Raw genomic sequence first — 21524 nt, forward strand, 5'->3', positions numbered from 1 at the left:
ACACACACACACACACACACACTAAACACATATGCTTGAGGGGTCTGCCTGGTAATGATGGTGAGCAGCTCCCAAGTGTAAATGACGTTGGAACTGTGTGAAAGTGGAGGAGGAGGAGAAAATGTGGGCCAATCATTCTGCTCAACTGCTTTTATGCTGAAGAGTCTAAAAACATGCAGTCGTCTTCATACATACAGCCTGCACCTGCTGACTGCCTCCACCTTCCTTCATTTGTTTGTTTTCAATGTATCACCACTGCTGAATCATTCTCAGTCCTTTATGTGATGCCTTTCACTGTTCTGGCTTTTTCACTGTGCCTGTTTTCAATGCATCTCCAACTCACACTGTTCAGACAAGACTGGCACGGTGTGTGTGCACACACACAGTCGTGCCCAGGCAATTGTTGCCTGGCTACGGCATGTTAAAAATCACATAAACATCTCCCCAGAGGAAGGAATAAGTGCTTCTAATGGAAGCAGGGCTGCAGGGAAAGAGGATACAGTCTGGAGAGAGGCGAGAGGGTGAAGCAGGACAGAGACGGTGCATTATTGAGGATGTTTTGGAAACAGCCACCTGCATGTGGGGAGCAGCTCAAGGAACAAAATGACCACTGCTGATAAAATTATTTCTTTGGATATTGATATATGGTACAGTTTTTCACTAGAGTCAAAGCATAACATACCATCAAGATACTGAATTTCATTACCCAGCCATAATGACCACAAAAACAATCTGTTGAGACTGAAATGAGTGGCAGGACTGGGCTTTTTTGAGCACACAGGAAAGACAAATAAAATCTACACAGACTTACCGGAACAATCACATCATCATAAAAACTCCAGGCCAGCGCCCACCGCATGGTCCGTCCCTGGCAGAACTCTGTGTGCGTCACTTTAGGCACCTGAGCAAAAAGAAACAGACTCAGAAATGACCAGCACACTGATGATAGCACCATGCAGCAGATGATTTCACAAAGGAAAGTGTTTATTTCAGTATCTACAATGTTCAGTGGTCAAAAATATGATTCCCCTCCTCCACCAGTAATTACATTTCAGTTTCTGACTGTGATTTTATTCTTGAGAAGATTTGCTGTTTCCCGGCACTCCAATGCAAATACCATGTATTATAAGGGTGCTTAAAGGTGTACGGTCAGATAGCTTCAGAACCCCCTTCCCCCACAGCTTTCCAATGTCAGATTAGAGAGGGCTATACCCAACCATTTCTGTAACTTTACAAATCAGACAATCCAACATTCATGCTCAATTCATGCAGCTTCATTGGCCAGCTGTGCAGTGGTGAGAAAGAAGCCAGTAGTCTGTCATCAAGCAAACAGAAGTTTAAAATAAATCGGTTTTACCTCATTAATATGTAAATTTAAGCAGCAGGACACACCAAACTCTAATCAGATCATCTAATCTATAGGGGGTACTTGCAGTGCAAGCATGAAGTTTCGTATCATTATTGAGTTATAGTCTCCATAAGATGTCCACAGAGTCAATTTATACATTCACGAAAACATGTTAATTATAGTGCTCCCAGGAAATAAAACCACATAAAACTATATTCCATAATACTATCATTGAATATCTAACAGCTGGAGCCACTGAACTAATAGGCTGCCTTGAGTGAGGTTCACTGATATGTACAGTATATGTATTAAAATATAAAACAGCTCTACATAACCAAGTCATTTTCATCAGTTTACTCTAAAGCTTGATCCTAGAAAGAACTCAGTGAATCCTCGACATGTAACAACCTCTAAAGATGTGAAGCAGAGTTCACTAAAACATTTTCTCACTGCTAGCTTTGGTTCCATATAGCTAATCGTGGGTGAGAAAATAAAGAGTATGGATCCATGATGTGAAAAAGACATGCATGTGGTGTGAAGACCCTGGTGCTAACAGGACACTTTAGCAGTTCCTGAGGACTGTGTCTTTAGTAAATAGGAGGAGGGGGGTCGCTTAGATAAAAGTCAGGGGTCAAACAGCTCCATATCTGTGGGAAGGTTTTTATAAATTAAAAACACAAACATGAGGAGAGACTGAAGGGAAAATCAAGTAATGGATGATAAAGCCATTAGCATATTAACTAGGCCAGGTTTCTTTTTACACACACTTTAAAATGAGGCTACACACTCCTCCCTGGACATTAGCCAAGGCTGCACTCACTCTAATGAGCAACGGCAGCACCCTGAAACCCCTGGAGGAGGTCTGAGGGACGGCAGGTGCAGAGGGGAGTCTGGAGCCTCTCTTTTTTTTCGTCTCAAACATGTGAGAGAAATGACTGGCATAGGACCAGAAGCCTGCAGCAGTCAGGAGTCATGTGCTGGGCTATTAGTTGGGCTAATGATGCTAATGCGTGTTAGCTACAGAGGGCCGCGTGATTAGGTCCTGCACTGCTGAAGGAAATCAGCTCATTCATGGCTTGTTTGTGACACTGCTTAGCTGGCATATCAGAAAGAGTTGATCTGTTATAGTTTTCTGGGTATCTGCACCTTCCCATCTGCTTCTGACATCAATACTCAATCCCAGAGGAGTGTTGGTTTGAGATGGGAGGCAAAGATTATTTTAACAAGCCATTATGAAACCCTGTACAAAGCAGCATGAACAAACTGAGACCAATGAGCTGTGGCTGCTGTGTGACACTCATTGAATACAGTGGATACAGACGTGTTTGTGTGTGTTTGGCCTTTGTTCCGGGTCTCACTGGCTACTCACCCCTTGCTTCCTCAGCTCCTCTTTCAAAGGTGCCAGGCTGCATTTCTTCCCCAACATGCAGCTGTACCAGCTGCAGAAAGAAGGATCCATATTAAGCAGATGTGTGTGACTGCGTTAGCGGCTGACAGCCTGGGCATGAGCTACCAAGTAGAGATCAAACGAGCCGAGGTGGGCTTAAGGGAGCAACACAAAGACAAAGTAAAACACATGAGCTGGAAAAACATCCGTGTGTTTACAGTCCACAGTGGAGGAAAAGATGTTTTGAAGTCATCCCATGATGGAGACCTGATCAATAATCTCTGCTGTGCAATAAAGAGATGAGGTTGGTCTTGATCAATAAGCAGTAGAGTCCATCTGGGGAAGATTGAGAAACGATAAACACTTCAGGGAGTCAGTCTGGAAGAAAGACTGGTCAGTTTTCAGTGGATACTAATTAAATGTTGATTCACTCTTCTAAGTCACCTTCAAACAGCACAGCAACGTTTTTTTTTGGAGCAGAAATAAGTAATTTGTGCTTTTTCCCTGGTTTCGCCTCAGCCCTCATACTGTACAGGGAGGAGGTTGTGGAGATACTGCAGACAGTACGCAGGCCTGGAAAAAACACTTCCACCTTCTCTGCATGTTTTTTTGATTTTAATCAATTTGATTTTTATTTATCTTTTAAATTTTCTTCCTATTACTGAGGTCATTTAAATGGTGAAATATTAGTCACTTAATCAATTTGTTGATCAACAGAAAATTAATCAGACAATTCTGATAGCTGTTTAATCATTCAAATAATCTATGGAGCAAATATGTTAAATATTGTGTGCTTCCAGCTTCTCAGGTGTGATGCTTTATGGTTTTTCTCTTTTATATCATTGTAAATTGAATATGTTGTGGATTTTAGACTCTGGGGCTCTAGTGCATTTTTCATGATAAACCTTTTTCTGATATTTTATAGACCAAACACACTAAATCCATTAATCAAGAAAATAACCAACAGATTAATAAAAATAGAAATATTTGTTATTTGCAGCCCCTATCAAAGCTAACCACTGTTCTCTTTAGTAAATGTGCCTAACTGTAATTATTACAAAGCGGCAGTCACACACAACTCAACAAAATTACCTCTTAAAAACCATTTAAACTCATGACTGGCAGTAAAAAAGGGCACTGATATGTAATCAGGTTTGGGAGGTTTGAAGATGCCCAGAGGGGTGAAGTGGTGGGGAGGGCAACACGTCAGCCTCAGTTGCCACAATGAAATATTGAACAGCTCTAATATTCACAGATGTTCCCCAGTTTTCGGCACAGTGGGTAGAAACACCCAAAAGAGCTCCCCGAATACCCTCCTCCACCAGACAGCTTTTTCAAACATCCCAAAGTGTGCAGCTGCCTTTAGCATCCATATTCAATCTTCTCTCTTCACATGTTTCTGAAGCACAGACATATGATTACAACCTTATTACCAGAGGTTGTAATTTTCATATCAATGGCATGATAAATGAGGAGTGTTCCCTTCTAACTGGGGTTTGGAGCATTTGTGTTGTACTGGGAACTGAGGTGGCTCTGCCCTACTGACAGTAATTACACTTCAGTGGAAAGAAAGGTGAAAGAGGAGCAAGGTGCAGCAGTGGAGCGTCTCAAAGGACCAATCGGAGAAGCTGGCAGTGTTTCCATGGACACCTGGTTGCTCTGGTGTCCCAGCATGCTTTTGGGAGTGACAGCCAGCTCCGGTTGGTTTGGCCTGAGCCTCAAACCTTAAATGAGACTGGATTCATTCTCACTTTCTTTCCTCACTACATGAGTGGAACAGAGCCACACAAGAGCAGGCAGCTGTTAACATCAGTCTCTCTCAGGGCCACTCATCTTTCCACTGAAGCACTATGCGCAAACACACAGCACTGCATACAACCCATACACGCATACAACACACACACACACACACACACACACACACACACGCATACAACACAAACACACACACACACGCATACAACACACACACACAGATGAGGCCAAGCAGGTGTGGCATGTCTAATCAGTTTTAATAGCAATACTCTGCAGCTCCCTCTACCCGTGTCTCACTCCGCTGCCCTGGTGACAGCCCTGGTAACGGGGGAGGGTAAAGTGATGGCTGCTGGAGACACCCCCATCCAACCACCAATCCACCCAAACACAGCTGTTCCCTGTGGGCTCCCGGATACAGCACAGGGTGAGTGTGTGCCAAAATCATTAAACCAACTGTAGATGACAGCTCCATCAATGTGCAGCAACCCATCTGCCCATTTCACCTCTTGGTGTCTCCCCTTCACTGGTGCTCTCAACGGCCATTTAAACCTCTCACAGCCTCTCCAGAGAGGGGAAAACTGCAGCACTCTTGTGCATCCATCTGCCAATTTAAATATGTAGCTCTGCAGTCCTGAACACAGTTTCTGTCTATGATTGGGCTTGATGAACCTGGTTTAGATTTGGTTACAACTAGGGAGAAAGATCATGTCTGAGTCAGGTTTAATTTTCAAGGTTAAAGTCCTGCTTTTTCTCCTCACCGCAGGCGTTTCTTGAGCTGCAGACTATCGTGAATGATCCTCTTGACAAACTCCAGTTCCCCGCCCTCCGCCATGATCTCCGTCACCCCGCCTGTGTTCACTGAACTGGGAGGAGGTCGCCGTGAGTTCCTGGAGTTTACCCCCTGGAGAGAGCAACAAGACAGACAGAGATTAAGATAAAATCCTATTAGAAGCCTGTTACTATCGTGTAAACAAACAGAGTTTCATGCTGGAACTGCTCTGGTCAGTGAACAAGTGTGTGTTTACTCGACATGAGAGAAATATAGACGCTTAAAGAAGTCTAACTTTGTGAATTTAAATGTTCAAGATTCAGACAGAACAGCAGTAAATTATTTGCGGTGGAGGAACACTGACCTTTGCTTCTAGCTGGTTTGCAAAAAAAGGAGGGTTGCACATGCAGAAGTCGTATATGATCTCTGTCTCTTCCTTCAAGGCGTCCATCAGTAAAGTCTTCTGAGGAACTTTGACAACTAAAGTAAAGGAAAGTAAAAAAAAAACAACTGAGATGAGGATTTGTAAGTTTGATCTTTTCGCTAGTCATCACAGCTCCTAAGAAAACAAAACTAAGACAAAAGGCCCATATAAATGTGGTGAAATCTTTGGTAGTCAATCCATAGCAGTGGTCCTAGATCGACTGGGTGAATTTTAGGACCAAAAACCTCACAATATGATGGCTTCCAGTGAGACACATCTACAAACCAGCCGAAAAGAATGTGGCATGAAATGAAGCAGAAAACACTGGCCAATGCAACACAGGGCTGATTGCCATCCACCTGTTTTTATGTGTATTTTCTTTTTAAAACAAAATCTTTTTATTAAGTTTTGCAGGACATAACAAAAGTGTGGCTCTCTGTTCAGTCATTAAAGAACTGAGTGATGAATGAGTATATAATAACAGCAGCTGGCACCAGTGTCAACATATATAAACAAAACATCAGTGAGAATAAAACGAAATATGTACACTATATAAACTGTATGGATACCACTAGTATTTATGTCTATTTTCTCTTTTCTCTGAGTGGAAAAGTTTTGACACTTGGCCAAGAAAAGTTGGTATATCGATAAAAGAAAAATGCAACATGGTGCAATGGAAGTGGATGGAAACACGCATTAATTCTTATTTTGTTTTGCAAATTTTCTAGAACTTTGGTTAAATGCTTTACATTTGGATGGGAGCCTAGTTATTTTAGAAGCTGTAGTTTCTCTGGTTTTGCAGCATTTCAAAACATGACCGCAGCACAGAGGAATGATGCGAGTTGACCGATGACTTGCCTTTGCTTGCATATTTTTCTACTCACACTTAAGCACTACAAAATTTAAGCACAATCTTAAATATCTGAAAATTGACTGCAAAGACTGCAAATAACAATTTCTGCTTTATTATCAATTAATGGTTACAAATAATATGATCAATAAAAGTGTAAAAACACAAATCTTTTTTTCTTAAGCCCGAGAATGTTGGAATTAAATGTCTTCTTTTGTCTGACCAAGAGTCCAAAACCTAAAGATTTTCAATTTACTATCACATAAGAAAAAGAAAAGCAAGAAAACCTTGTAATTTAGAAGCAGGATCCAAAGCATGTTTTGCACTTTTCGTTTGAAAAATGACTTCTAATCGATTGTCAAATCATTGTGTGCTGTTATTGCTCACTGTGTAGGGGCCTTAAAGCGAGACTATTCGACTTCTTAAAAAGGAAATAATCCCATCTTGTTCCCACAAATTAAAAGTTAAATTCATTAGCAATACCACACACTCAATTCAGTACAGAACAGTAGCTTGTGGAGACTAATGTTAGTTTACATATTTTTGAGACTACTGAGCCAATTCACTATCTGCACGACTCTTTCCTATTTCTTCTACTGTTACTCTACATTTTAGCATTTACAGTTACTGTAATCGTTACTTGTAGTTTGAATGTAATGTCTTGAAATACCTTGTTCGTCAGGCTGAGAGGACCATATTTACCTTTAATGAGGTCAGACAGGTTGTTCTGCTCTACATTTTTTGTAGCATAGTCAAAACAGATGTCGTCCACCTCTGTGGCAAGGAAATACCAGCCATTCATTGTGGCTCCCAGCAAGGGGTAGATACAAGACGCCCCAGTGCCTGAGGAAACACAACACAAACACTTCTGGCAGCAAGACAATGATGCATAAATTTGTGATGATAAATGGTTATGACTGAGTGATCAGTGTATATTCTGGGGTGCTCTTTAAAGTAAATGATTGTATGAAGCCAAGGTTGTCCCAGAACGTGTGATGGTGTGTTCCTAAAGCATTATCTTTAACTTAGAGGCCATAATGGTCGACATATGTCAGGTCCAGCAGCTATTATTGAATCATTCACATCTAACAAGGACCAAAGCTACATAATTCAGTCCAGGCTCAGGCAGAGGTGGCATCCATTAGTGAAGGAAAACGCCCAGTGGTGATCCATCAGGGAGTAGACAGTTTCAATCTGCTTACGGAAAGATTGGACAGCTCTTTCTCTGACAGAACAGCAAACAAGCTGTGACATGTGGATTGGGATTTGGTTGGTTCATGCTGGGAACAATGGGAACACTGGGGGTGACTGGAACCATGTGTACCAGCTGGAAGCACCAACTGACATTTTGCATGTGGCTCTGAGCTGCTGGTAACCACATCAAGAATTAACAAGAACAGGGGTCTCCAATTCAAATTAACTCTGGGCCAACCACCTGAACTCAACATGTTTTCTAGATCTTTTTATTCTCTACACTGTCAAGTGTCAACTGCATTTGCCCCATAGCTGAACAACTTGTCTTTTCTTCTCTTCTTGTATATGTATGTTTGTTCAAGTTTAGCTTCTACTTGAGATCATAATCCTGGAGAATGCAAACTTGGAGATGAGACATGCAGCAGTCAGATCAAACAAATCAAAACAACAAATCAATAGTGTATCTCTATTAAAACTGTCTGTGCTCTTTTAATCTTAAGTTAGGTGGTAAAACAGAGTGGTTTTTGCCACAGTGTTTAAAGGCGCCCTAGGTTTTAATAAGGAATGAGAAAAGATGGAGTAAAAAAGATGATTTCTTTGGTTCTGCTGGATCGATTTTTCTTAAGTGTCCTTTGTAAGTCAGACAATGTTATAGGACTGCAATGCTAAATCGAAGCCATACTCTTATAAGTTGCATAGTAAGACACAGCTTGATAAAGGAAAATCTAATTATTAGGATCAGATTTTGCAGCCTAGCTAAAAACAACAGACTAGGGAAAAATCTAAATGTGAATAAAGTTCGAGACCCCTGAGCTAGAGTACACACAAATTTGATTATAAATTTTAACATTCAACACAAATTTTACATAAGAATAATATAAACATTAAATTATAGAGAAAACCACTGAGGTCAGGACCTAACAACTTAGGAAATCCTTAGGTTACATGAAAAGTAATGTCAGCCCAACTCATTTATAGCATCCTCACCACATGATAAAGTGATACCAATCTCACACACTATGACACATGTGCAGCAAATTGCACCAACAGTAGTGGTAGTACCGATGTCGATGCCCCTGCGTAGCTGTTTCTGGCCGTCGATGAGGTCCTCCACCCAGTGTATGTAGTTGAGGCGCAGGGGGACGGTGGGTATGAGGCGTTCCAGAGGGATCTCAATGGTCAAACCAAAGTCCTCCTTCAGCAGGGTGCAGGTCAGCGCTCGTACCGCCTCCGGCTCTTTGAAATTCACACTAGAGGAGAAACAGACATGGCTGAATGAGTTCATGTTTCAGTAGTACTCTATATTTTGGATCAGAAAAGTCCCACAGAAAAATTCAGGTTTATTGGAAAGAAGTTTCAGCCATTATTTTACCTGTTATGATAATATTGTGACTACCAAAAACCAACAGCAGTCAGACATCAGACAGGTTTTTTGGGAGGCATTTTAGCCTTTATAGGGACAGTCAAAGTGGAGAGAGGCGAGAGAAGTGGTTTTTGGGGAGAGGGGATGACGTATAGCAAAGGGCTGGGCTGCATTCGCACCTGGACTGTTGAGGTTAGGACTCAGCCATGCTGGTATGCAGTCTACCAGGTGAGATACTGTGGCATCCCCCGGTCTGACAGGTCTCGTAACACAACAACAGTTTAGCCAGATTATTTAAACCACTTTATTTGGAGCCAAAACTGAAATCGAGGCCACTTGATATGTCAGAAATAATTCCAAATATGTGTGAACAATTATGACAAGTACGCAAGTCAAAGCTGAAATACGAAGACTGTCTGTAAGCAGACAGGAAAGCAGAGCTGGGTATCAAACCTCATTACTTTAATGTTACGAACTGATGTGTATCCATACGACTGAGTATGGAAAACTGTTGTTTGATCAGACATTTTGCCAATTGCATATCACTTAATTTATATAAAATTAGTCATTTAATTAGTAACTTTGAGGAATTTTGGCTTCTTTCGTTAAAAAAAAGAAAATAAAAACCTCGTCACCAAGTAAGATGGCATTATCAGAAAAAGGTTTAAAATCATATCAGCCATTCATGGAGATTTGACTGTTGAAACAAAATAAGTTTGGTTAACATTAACTTGAAGGTTTAAAAGGTTTTAAACCTGCATAATTGCCTGACTGCTCATGTTGCTAGCTGCTTCTGATCTCCTTGTCTTCTCCCATTAAAGATGTTGCCATGTTGCCATATCTCAGCAGTCAACTGGGTGAATACAAAACAACATTATTATTACTGATGAAAAATGGTTGCTAAGAATGGTAGCTACAAAAATATGGCTGGAGTTATATGACTACTGAATTTCCATTTAAGGATGATTTCAATTTAGTTGCTGATCCTCAGCAATTTACCAAACTGCTCTCAGTACAGCACTTCATTCAGCTCTTCTCATCAAGCCTGGTGCAGTTCTCCACAGTGAACCGCATTACTTCACATTACACACACCACACACACAGTTGAAGGACAATTGGGAGATAAGCAGCCCATCAGTTCACAATCCCCTGCTTAATGACAATGAAATTCACATTTTGAACACTACTAAGACCTCCCACTTTTTATTCCCAATTCTCAGTCCCACTCTTTCGGCTCTGTCGTCTTTTCCTCTCAACGCGTTTAATGATTTCAGCTGTCACACAAGCAGGCATGAGTGTGACAGACAAAACGAGTGGGTGAGATAGGTATAATTAAAGCTTCTCTGAGCGCTTTCGCACTTCGGCAGATGCAATTAGACACATCCTGGTGACAGGAGCGTCTGGCACCTCACAGGTTTGGTGTGAGCATATTCCAGTGGTACTGCTGGTAGAGATGGCGGTACAACTCTGACATCCAAAGCCGTCAGTCTCTGATTTTGTCAATTTTTTCGCTGTTTGTTTTTTTTCACAAAATCAATTATACATGAACAGCTGAAATATTTGACTCTCAGTATTCAGCTCCTCCTCAGTGATACTTCACACCAAATAAAAGTGAATCCCAGTTATTTTTTCCCCTTCCTTCCAGGCCTGTGTAATAACCACAATGACTCCAGCTATTGAATTTAAGTGAGTGTTCAAACTGAAAACAAACAAACAAAAATTCCTAAGGGCTGTGTTGTTTCAGGTACCAGTCAGATTTTACTCTGCAAAGTTATCATGGTGGTAATCATTCATCTTTTGCAGCACTGATCTCAAGGTAACCAGTGGAAATAATATGTCCACCAGGGCTGCCACTTTTTATTTGAAATCTGAACAATAATTCAAACATCAGAAAAAATTAAATATTCAAACTAATGCCCTGCGTAAATTCAAAATTTTGTCTATAAGCACAACAGGTGTATTGCTGCTCTACTGACCGAAGCTAATCAAAAATGTAGGACGTCACCAGCAAACAAAGCCATGCTGATCGAATACTGAAGCGTCTGAGAAGCGGTGTGTGGCTATAGTTTCCGGGCAAAACGCTGCATGAAGAAATTAAGTGTTCGTTCAAATTTGACTTTTTTAAAGTGACAGCCCTGGTGTTCATATTAAGTGATCAGGAATGTGCACTTCCATGTATTTGGAGTAAACAGAGGGGCTCCTTTCAAATTAACAAGGGGGCTATGGTTTTCAGAGCGGGGATAAGCAATGGACGTGTCATAGGAACTGAATACTGGACTCAAATATGGCTCCCACTAAGTTGAATGAAAATTGCTTACCTGCCAAAAAAGTTTTTGTCTTTAAAGTTTATTTCTGCGTTGGCCAAAAGTATTTCCCCAATGGCCCAACCCATGCACACCTTCTCAGCCCAGAGCATTTACTTTGGGATGACTTTCAGTTTTCATTTGTTTCAGCTGGTGTGAAAGCTGTGAAAACACATGAAAAATTTGTCTGTTAGGGTGAATTACCAACCAGTCAAAACAGAAAACTGCTGATACCCGGAAGGTATCAGGCCGGTGCCAGAGGGCCCCAGGTTGTCTGTGTGACAATTACTTTGTGGTAATTTGATTTATTACAATTTGTTTGGCAATATGCACCAGTAAAGCACATGAGGTGATAATGCAGAGGACCTAAGGCAGCTTCTGTATTTTTACTTTATCTTGAGGCCCGTTTTATCATGTGTCAAAATCCAGTTTTCATATCTTTAATTTTTGAGTCGATATCATGACTATATGGAGTATAAGCCATGTAACCGTTACTGCAAGGATTTTCCAAGATAAATTAAATTAAACGAAGTTGGTGTATCACGCTTGTGTTTTAGCAATGTATATATTTTTTCCTTAGTGTGGAGTGAAAGGACTCTGGTTTGTGGTGCTGACCGCTGTCTGCAACGTTGCCCTTTCACATCCAGCTGGGAACCTTTGTTGCATGTTATTGCGTTAATCTCTCTCCCCTCACTTCCTCTGCTCTGTTAAATGTTGACCGTTAAATGACAGCATGAAATGCCCAAAAAATGTTTATAAAACACTTCTTAAGTAGGACCGAGTGCAAAACAGGGGACACACCTGCCTCGCTACCGAGTTGATTCTGGTCACTCAACACGGCATCTTCATTCAGGAGTGATAACAAAGACAAACGACCCTCCTGCAGCCAGTTGTGAGATGGATACAAATGAGAAGCAATTTACCTGTAGAGTCTGACATCAATCTTAACCGTGTCTCTTCACCTAATGAACATATTAGGTTAATGGTCCAGTTTAATCAGTTGATGAAGGAGTGTGATCTTTTGGAGAAAAACTAACACCTGGCCCCTCTGAGGACGTACGGCACGTTTACGAAAGACAAACCAGTGAAGAATCTGCACTTTAAAAATGGCCTAAGCTTCAAGGGAAGAATCGGGCTAATGAGACAGAAGTGATACATCAGCATAACGCTCGCACTTTCCCAAAATGAAAGCCTGCCTCTCTCATCTGTCCAGCTCTCAGATTTTCTGCCCTTTTTCATTTCTCCTCAGAGGCATCATTAGATAAGGATCAATATTCAGAGAGGGAGGCTGCTCAGGCCAGCCCTCTATTTTTAGCCCCTGATGAGTGTGTGTGTATGATAGTGCGTGTGTGTGTGTGTGTGTGTGTGTGTGTGTGCATTGCAGACCGATCACTCCCATCAGCAGCACTGCGAATGTCTCCATGGCAACCCTACCTACTGAACAGATGAAGAGAGCACGCAAATCTGGCCACGCTGGAGCAATGGCTGATGCCAGACAGAACGTGAGAGTGCCCGCGATTTACGTCTCTGCTGCCACGTAGGTGCACCGCTGCGTGCTTTCGTCATTAACGCAGCCGACGGGATACAGTATGGGACAAATATGAATGAAAAAGTTGTGCTGAGACAGGACATAGTGTGTTGTTACGATATCAGAAAGAATGGGGAAAAGAGGCAGGAATCAGCAGTCAGCCAGAGCTCAACTTGATTCCAGCTTGTGTTCAGGTAAAATAACTGCACCAGGTGTGAGGGAGCAGATAGAGGTGCACAGTGAGACTCTGCAGGCACAGAAAGAAAGACATTTAGGTGCTGAGAAGCAGAAAAGAAAAAAAGTCCTTCGTTCAGGTTCAGATGGATGAAGAGGACGACATCATTAAACCGGAGGGCAGTTTACTCCTGAGACAAACAGCTTGCTCTCACCTCCACATTACATGATCAGCATGAAAGCACACACGCACACACACTCTTTCAATCTCTGTCCACAGTGAGGTGACCTTCAAGGTACATCTACCTCACTCTGAATGTGCTGGGAAAGATTTTGTGCTGATTAGCAGCAACTTCTTCTCTCATGTCAGGTATTTTTCTTTTAAAACACTGAGTGAGACACATTTTCAGTCCTCACAAGAGCAGAAATGAGTGCATAACTTAAAACTCTACACCAATTTAAAGATAAACTGACTTTCAATATAGCTGAGCTCATTTTGTGATTTTTTTTTTTTTTTTTGCAACTCTGCAGAACCTGACGGCAGATGGTGTAAAAACAGCCTTTAGGATCCCAGTGACAACCAGCAATCGTGGTTGAAATGTTTATTGTTAGAAATGTTTAAATCACAATTATTATTCTGATGATTTAAGGTCATGATTTGATGAATTAAAGAGTTTTGCAAGTCCTCAAAATGTTGGCCAATTTCTTTGATCTTTGTGAGAAAAAGGGGTGAAACTTATTTTATGGGTCCTGTATTTTCCAGCTAATTTGCTGGAAACCTCACTCCTTAAAATTAACTGGTATTTAGCTGTAAACCTACACAACTTGGTACTACTTATAAAAGGGAAATGTAGAAAGTGTTAATTCCTACAGTTATTAAATACCTGCTGCTTATATTCAGGTTTAAGAAAAATAGGAAATTTTATAGAAGGTAAATTAAAGATAGCTCATAAACATACAGACATCAATATCCATCAGAGTTTCCTCGAAAGACAGATTCACAGAAGTCTGTGGAAATAACGTAGGTGAAAATATATTTGAAAGCTATAACTGCTGAGTAGGGGAAGTTTTGTGGCATGGAGTGCGTTTTATTTGTTTGTTTGAAACACAAAACTAAGGAATTACTAATACATTAGAAAACGACTTTAGACCATGCAGTTCAATCAATATGCAGCATAAACGACTTGAATATTAAACAGCTACCAAGTGGATTGATAATGTATGACAATTCAGAGTCACAAAGAATTGAAATTAAAATTTTTTAGTCTGTCTTTATGCCAGTTGCCTGCTAGTTTATTATTTTCTTAAAAGCTCAAATATAACAAGCAGCTAATTAATAACCGTAGCAACACTTTCTCCAATTCTCTTATAAGTACTACCAAACTGTATAGGCCTTTCTTTGAAATAGCCTAGTAATTTACAGCTAAACACCTGCTACTTATTAGATAATTGAGGAAGGTTTCCAGGAAATTGCTACAAATGATTTATTGAGTACAATTACGATTTTTTGACATTATGTTTTCATAGGTTGTTTTTGTCTTTGTCTATTCACCTGATATCATGATGGGATGACTGATTTACTTTTATTTTTGCAACACTTTAAATTTAACTGAGCTGAGATGATTGATCATTTGCTCTTAAAATATTGAAACAAACAGTTGAACAAAAAAGCAGAAAAATGATCCAAGTCAAACACCTCAAGGCGACTGTCCGAGTATCAACTGTGGAAAAGCAACAGATCTGTTTGGAAATGTATTAATTGTATAGTCTCCGCAGTGTACTGTTATTTTCAGTTTAGTGACAAAAGAACAACAATGGTAAAAATATTAATTGTATTTATATAAATATTTATTGTAGATAATGGGGTCTGTTCATGTCAGCTCAATAAGGCTAATTGGAGCTTCCTACCAGAAACCCTGTGGCCAGCCTCAACACAACAGCAATTATAATTCATAATTAACTGGTTTTCAGATAAATGATTTGGAAAACAGTGATGGTTCTACCTGGATATCAAGGGCACAGTACAGCCTGTTCACAGTAGATTTAGTAAAGGAAAGGAAAATTATGTCCTACCTAAGGCAGTGATTTCCCCATATTTCTTTCTCCCATCAGATAATAAAAAAAGTCAGCTGGGCTTTCCACTGAGTGTTGAGTGCTGCAGACCATTGTAAGTTTATATTTATCAATTTAAAGTGTGGCATCATCAGGTCATAATTATTCATTCATTGATCCTTTAATGCTAAGAACATGCTTAATAATACATCTCTGAAGAAAACTGGTGTGAAAATTGAACATTTCATCAATTACCAAAGTGAAAATCCTTCCACAGATGATTGTCTTCCAGCCCATAAAAAATATGACTGCCAAATTAAATGTCACCAGGGCTGCTGTTGCATTTTTAATACCCATTCATGCCTCCTAATCCCACCCCTCTATCTCCCTGATCTGAGCCCCCCTTCTCCTTCCCCAAAAACTGAATAAACCCCAACTCAGACTACTTTGGGGTTTATCTTTTCCTCACTTCAATTCCAATCACAGCCACCATATTTCTTCTCCAGCTGCCTCTGGTCTGAGCTCGACTCTCTGCCCACTGCTATCAGTCCTCTCCACTGACGATCCCTTAATGAGGGAGACGTATCTCCCTGAGGATTGAGTGAGTGTCTCCCCAAGATTACTCTCATCCCCTAACTCGCTGCTTAAATACTTAAAAACCCAGGAGATGAATTCATTGGGAAATACAAAACCACGCTAATCCCTCCACTGATGGAATGACAGACTGACTGGGAAGAAGAGCCAAATTTCTGCAGACGGTTAACCAGAGCTGATACCACACACAAAGTTAGACATAAATCCTGGACATCCGTTCATGTTGTAAGCAAAGACAATGAACTGGCAACTGACTTCTGTTTTGAGTCAATGTCTGATCATTGTACCATGTTGTTTTCAACAATGGCTCAAATCTATTAGTAAAAAGTGAGGATTTCTTGTCAGGTGACGACTATTTGCAACACAAATTTTTCTAACTTATAGGACACACTTGGACAAAGATTGAAATGTTGTTCATGTGCACAGATTTTAAAAATAATCATCTGCTGGCAGCCCTCACTGTTGTTGTAATTCTCGACTTTCTATTGTCAATTGTTTTAGTCGACTTCTGTCCACGACTATCAGTGTGCGCATACACCTGTGGGCCAAGTTTTCATCCGCGCAGGAGGTGTTGTTGCTCTCCAATTGTGAAATCAGTCTATGGCAGAACACACAGCAAGAGACTGTGGAAGAAGAAAGCAGTAAAGGCTGAGAGTGATGGTTCTTTGCTAAAACTTTTACAGTTTCTGTATCTCAGCATTGTACAGCATGTGTGTTGGGTTCTACTAGCTTTTTATGTTCCTCTGGTCTTTATAAATACAGTGGTTATCTGAGGACCGGTGTGATTTGGAAGGAGGAAGAAATATTAATTGATCGGGTTGGGGTTCCCACAGACCAATGAGCCATTCATCAACACAACAATACAGACCTTGATGTTTCACATTTTGAGAGGAACATGCTGGGACCGTGGAACGCCTACAATTTCGTAACTGCAGAGGTTTGCAGAACCTGCCACAAAAAGCATGTAGCCCACTTAGCCAATTTCACTAGTTACACATCCAGTGGTGGAAAATGTACCCAGATCCTTTACTTAAAACTAGTAATACCACAGTGTAGAAATACAACAAACACAAATAAAAGTCATGCGGATGGAAACGCCTTGTTGAGGAGAGAGGTCAGAGAGTGGCCAGACTGGTTGATGACGGAAAAGCTACAGTAACTCATAACTACTGTGGCGAGCAGAAAAATATCTCAGAATGAACAACACGTCAAACCTTGAGGTGGATAAGCTACAACAGCAGAAGACCACATGAGGTCCCACTCTTGTCAGTCAAGAACAGAAAACTGAGGCTGCAGTGGACACAGACTCACCAACACTGGACCATTAAAGACTGGAAAAACGTAGCCTGGTCTGACGAATCTTGATTTCTGCTGAGGCAGCAGATGGTAGTCAGAATTTGGCAACAACAGCATGAATCCATGTACCAGACCTGCCTTGTGTCAACAGTCCAGGCTGGTGGTGTTATAATGGTGTGGGGAATGTTTTCTTGGCACACTTCTTAATACCAGTCAAGCATGGTTTGAATGTCACAGCCTGAGTCTTGTTGCTGAACATGTGCTTCCCTTTATGGCCACAATTTACCATATTCTAATGGCCACTTCCAGCATGATAATGCACCGTGTCACAAAGCAAAAGTCGTCTCACACTGGTTTCATGATTGAGTCAATGAGTTCAGTGAACTTCAGTAACCTCCCCAGTCTCCAGATCTTAATACAGTAGAACATCTTTGGGATGTGGCTGAACAGGAGATTCACAGCATCAATGTGCAGGTGACAAATCTGCAGAAATGATGTAGTCATGTCAAAATGGAGCAGAATTCCAAAGGAACGTTTCCAACATCTTGTTGAGCCCATTTCACCTATTCGTAAGATATTCCTGATAGAGTGCTTGGTGAGTGTAGATCATACAGCCTGTTTCACCGCTGACTTTATTCACTTTTATGTTGTCTTAAATGACTCTCGAGAACTGGCTAGGTGTCTAACTCTCTAATTATCTAAATTCAACTTCCACATTGAATGTCTAGTCCAAACACTACCAGCCCATTGTCTGTTGTCTGTCTGTCTGACTGTCTATCAGGGAACCACCGACAGACACTGTGACACAACAAACTGATAATTAACACCTGTCACAAACGGACAAGCCGAGTTTAAAGGATGCCCACACATGCACGTTCGGCTCGCCATAATATGATTGACTGGCCACCTCACAACCACAAAGGATCAGCCCACACCAATATGTTCACAGTCGCACACAGATGTTCAGACTCGCTGCAGTGACACCATGTCCGCATTCATCTGCATAACACTGACAATAACAAGCGATTTCCTCACTGAGCAGACGTGGTACCTGTTTAATTCAACACAAACAAAGAGGGAGGAGATTGTCTCAGTCCTGACAGATGAAGAGGAGACCTCAAACACAAGTCCAACAATAACTGTCAGTTCTTACATTCATTCTGGAGGTTCCTTTGTTTTTGACAAATGTTTGTACCGACGAAAAATAATTGTCATGCTAAAAAGACTGGAACCAACTTAACCAAGATAAATTGTAATTTCTATTTTGGATTTTCATCTAAGATAAAGAGGACTGGGTATTCTTTGAAATATTTCAAAACCACTGTTTCCATTTGGAATATAAACTTTTTTCTAGAAAACAATTTTTTTTTTTTCTTTTTAAAAACACAAAATAGCTACACAAGTATATCGCCTACAAAAATACAATCCACAACTCGTACGGTTATGGAAAGTGATTTAAAAAAATACCTGGAGCCACCGTTTCAACCAGATCTACACCGAAATCTAATGGGTTCTTCCCAGGCCCAATCCCTCCATCAAGTTTGGTGTAAATTGGTTCAGTACTTTTTGTGTAATTCTGCTGACAAACCAACAAATAGAGATACGTGAAAACATAACCTCCCTGGCAGAGGTGATTAATTATGTTTTACTCTAAGCCATTTCATGTTAACAATATTTATGCATTTAAAATGAAATTGAGGACAAACACAACTACTCCTCTGAAACACTTGGCCGGTGTCTATTAGCACAGAGCATGGCATTGTGCACTTTTATTTCTAACAGGTTCAACTACAGACCAAAGTGGGTGAAAGAACATTAAGGACAACACAAATACAATCATGGACAGGTATGGACATGCTACCCACACAGTAATATCTGTCAACTAAAGAAGAGGAAATCAAATTGATATGGCAGCGACGCATTATGGAGTCATTCTAAAAAGGTGAGCATTACTGTTGTATAGTTTTAAACTGCTGAAGTGACACTATTTAACTATAAATGGAACAATCTCTGTACTTTGCTTTTCTCAAAAACCACTCATCTAACCAACTTCAAACTTCATGATTTGGTTTCATATATTAGAAATACTCATCTGGCAGTTTATTACAACTATTGCAGTCTCATATAATGGTACCTTTACCTGCTATAACACTGTCAAAATGCCTATCACATTATAAAGTATGCAAAGAAGGAAGTCAATAAACTATAATGACATTTTGATGAAATTTAAAACACCTTAATCCAGCCAATCGAGAGCTGTGTTGTCTCAGGTTTAAATATAGGGCTGCAACAAACAATGATTTTCATTATCAATTCATCTGCAGACAACACTATCAATTAATCATTTGGTTTATAAAACATGAGAAAACAGTAAAATGTGCATTACATTATGCTAGAGCATAATATGATGTAACATATGAGAAGTTGTAGTTCTCATTTGTGAGAATTTTCTTTCAATCTACTAATTATTGAAGCTCAGTTTAAATATCTTCCTCTATCTCATCTCCTGCCACTCATCTACATTTGTCCATTATGAGGGTTTTATTAGTCAAAAATCCACCTAGATTCAAGTGCATGTCAGGGAGAGGTGGTTCACCAACTACACAAACCATAACTCCCAGTGCCGCATAAGCCCAAACATTGCAACAAAAAAAAAAAAAAAGCACGTGGTCCTGCTCTAGTTCATGTTTCTTTCCCACAACAGCAGCAATCATGAGCTCACACTGTTTGACATTAACACCGCTAATACCACCAGACATTTTTTTCCCTTTATTCTCCTGCCTGGATTTTTTCACATCATGACTTCTGAGCAGCATCTCACTGTGAAGGGCACATACACACACACAGTGTTACATTCATTTAATTTGTGTCCTGTCTGCCTGTCTGTGCGAGGTGAAACTAGAAGCTTACTGGTGAGTTTTGATTGACACACTAACCTATTTTTAAAATTGGGGGTTCAATATAATCTTTCACTAACACATATTTTGTTAAGTCTTTCTAATGAAGAGGAGAGCAGCAAACAGGGGATGGAGTGAAAAGAAAAAAACTCTTTTGATATTGGGTCCATTGATGGTTTGTCCTGTGTTTCTCTTCCTGCTTTTGCCAGAAGCTGAATGAGCAGTAAAGATCAGATCGAGTCAGCTGGGACATGAGCAGCGCTGATTGGGATCCTCAGGGCTTCACTGAGTCAGGCTGGCAGATTGGTGAAAAGATGTATGTGTACACGCCTATAATAAATACAGCATATGGCCAGAAGTATGTGGACAACCGAACATTTAATTCTAAAGTGGAAATTAATATGCTGCTTTAAGCCTCTACTCTTCTGATTTCAGGATTTCCACCAGATTTTACAACCTGGCTGCAGGAATTTTCTCCAGTTATGCACACAAGCATTAGTGAAGATGGCCATGTGGTGTTAATGTGGTATTCACATAACATGACATGGTAGAGATATGACAGATTCCTGTAAGATAATGTATGCTCCAATTATTCCTTATAAACTTGAATTTTAGGGTAATTGAGAAAAATGTTAAATGCAAACAGTCACACAGTCTCACACACACACACACACACACACACACACACACACACACACACACACACACACACACACCTGAAGCTAATTCCTGGTCCACCCACGTTGGGGGATATCTGGGGTCATAATGGCGTTTTTAGTTTCCAGGAACTTTGTCTACAGTTTAATATGCAAGGTGCATCATCATTCTTTCTAAGTAGAAATTCTAAGCACACAGTCTGTGTAGTCTCAGGTACTTACACAGGTCGTCCTGTTAGGCTGGTGTGCACGTGCTGCTGGAAGTCTGGATACTTGGAGGCCAGGTAGGCGAAGTCAGGTGGTCTGTCTTTGTAGCGGTTCCGAGGGTGCATGGATTTGTTCAAAGCCATGTTCAGAGCTCTGATTTCAGGACAGCAATAAAAACCACGGACATTATTTAAGTGTGAGTTTGGAGCGACAGCAGACTCACAGACTTTAAAAAATACCGGTTTGTTGAAAGATTGACTCAATAAACTAACAAAGGAACAAGTATTTATTCATTTCTCAAACTTGAGTAAAAAGTACGGATTCGCGGAGCTGATTTGGTGCAGTCAGCTAACTCTGGAAGGTAATACATAGCCAATATTACTCCCAGCTTACCTTTACAGTAGCGTTACCTTGTCGTGATGATGCTTCTTAAAATCTTACGACTAGCGTTGACTTTTTAGACTAAGCAACAGTGTAGAAACATCACACACAACTCACGTTGTCCAAACGTTTGCCAGTTTCTGCAACTCTCTTCCTGGATGCATTCGACGTCACCACTCTACGTCGTGCGTCATAACGTCATAAAAAATGGTTCCCATCGGTTTTTCAACTGTATGTGTTGATTAAAAAACATTAAGCTGCTCACTAACTCATCTCTTTAGAAAACATTATTTTATTAAATTTCTATACTTTATAGTAAAATTGTTTATTCACAAATGTCAATTAA

General features: G+C 40.4%; 1 protein-coding gene across 2 annotated transcripts in view; it reads right to left on the bottom strand.

Annotated features, from left to right (window-relative positions):
• Nucleotides 1-21367, bottom strand: part of mettl16 (methyltransferase 16, N6-methyladenosine) — a 27552-nt gene extending 6185 nt beyond the window's left edge. The window contains exons 1-8 of one of the 2 annotated variants that reach the window (XM_023404027.1): nt 21296-21367; nt 20813-20950; nt 8790-8977; nt 7236-7376; nt 5624-5739; nt 5249-5391; nt 2718-2787; nt 812-901 (exon numbers count right to left, since the gene is read on the bottom strand). In XM_023404027.1, coding sequence (XP_023259795.1) covers nt 812-901; nt 2718-2787; nt 5249-5391; nt 5624-5739; nt 7236-7376; nt 8790-8977; nt 20813-20950; nt 21296-21342 — 933 coding nt within the window. In that variant the 5' untranslated portion in view covers nt 21343-21367. Of the gene's footprint in view, nt 1-811; nt 902-2717; nt 2788-5248; nt 5392-5623; nt 5740-7235; nt 7377-8789; nt 8978-20812; nt 20951-21190 lie in introns of both variants that reach the window. The other variant, XM_023404028.1, reaches the window with a different exon arrangement.
• Between the last annotated feature and the right edge of the window lie 157 nt (nt 21368-21524).

Source organism: Seriola lalandi, unplaced genomic scaffold, assembly GCF_002814215.2.
Source record: "Seriola lalandi dorsalis isolate HSWRI2012SDOR001 ecotype SW California unplaced genomic scaffold, Sedor1 jcf7180002054200, whole genome shotgun sequence".
Taxonomy (NCBI): domain Eukaryota; kingdom Metazoa; phylum Chordata; class Actinopteri; order Carangiformes; family Carangidae; genus Seriola; species Seriola lalandi.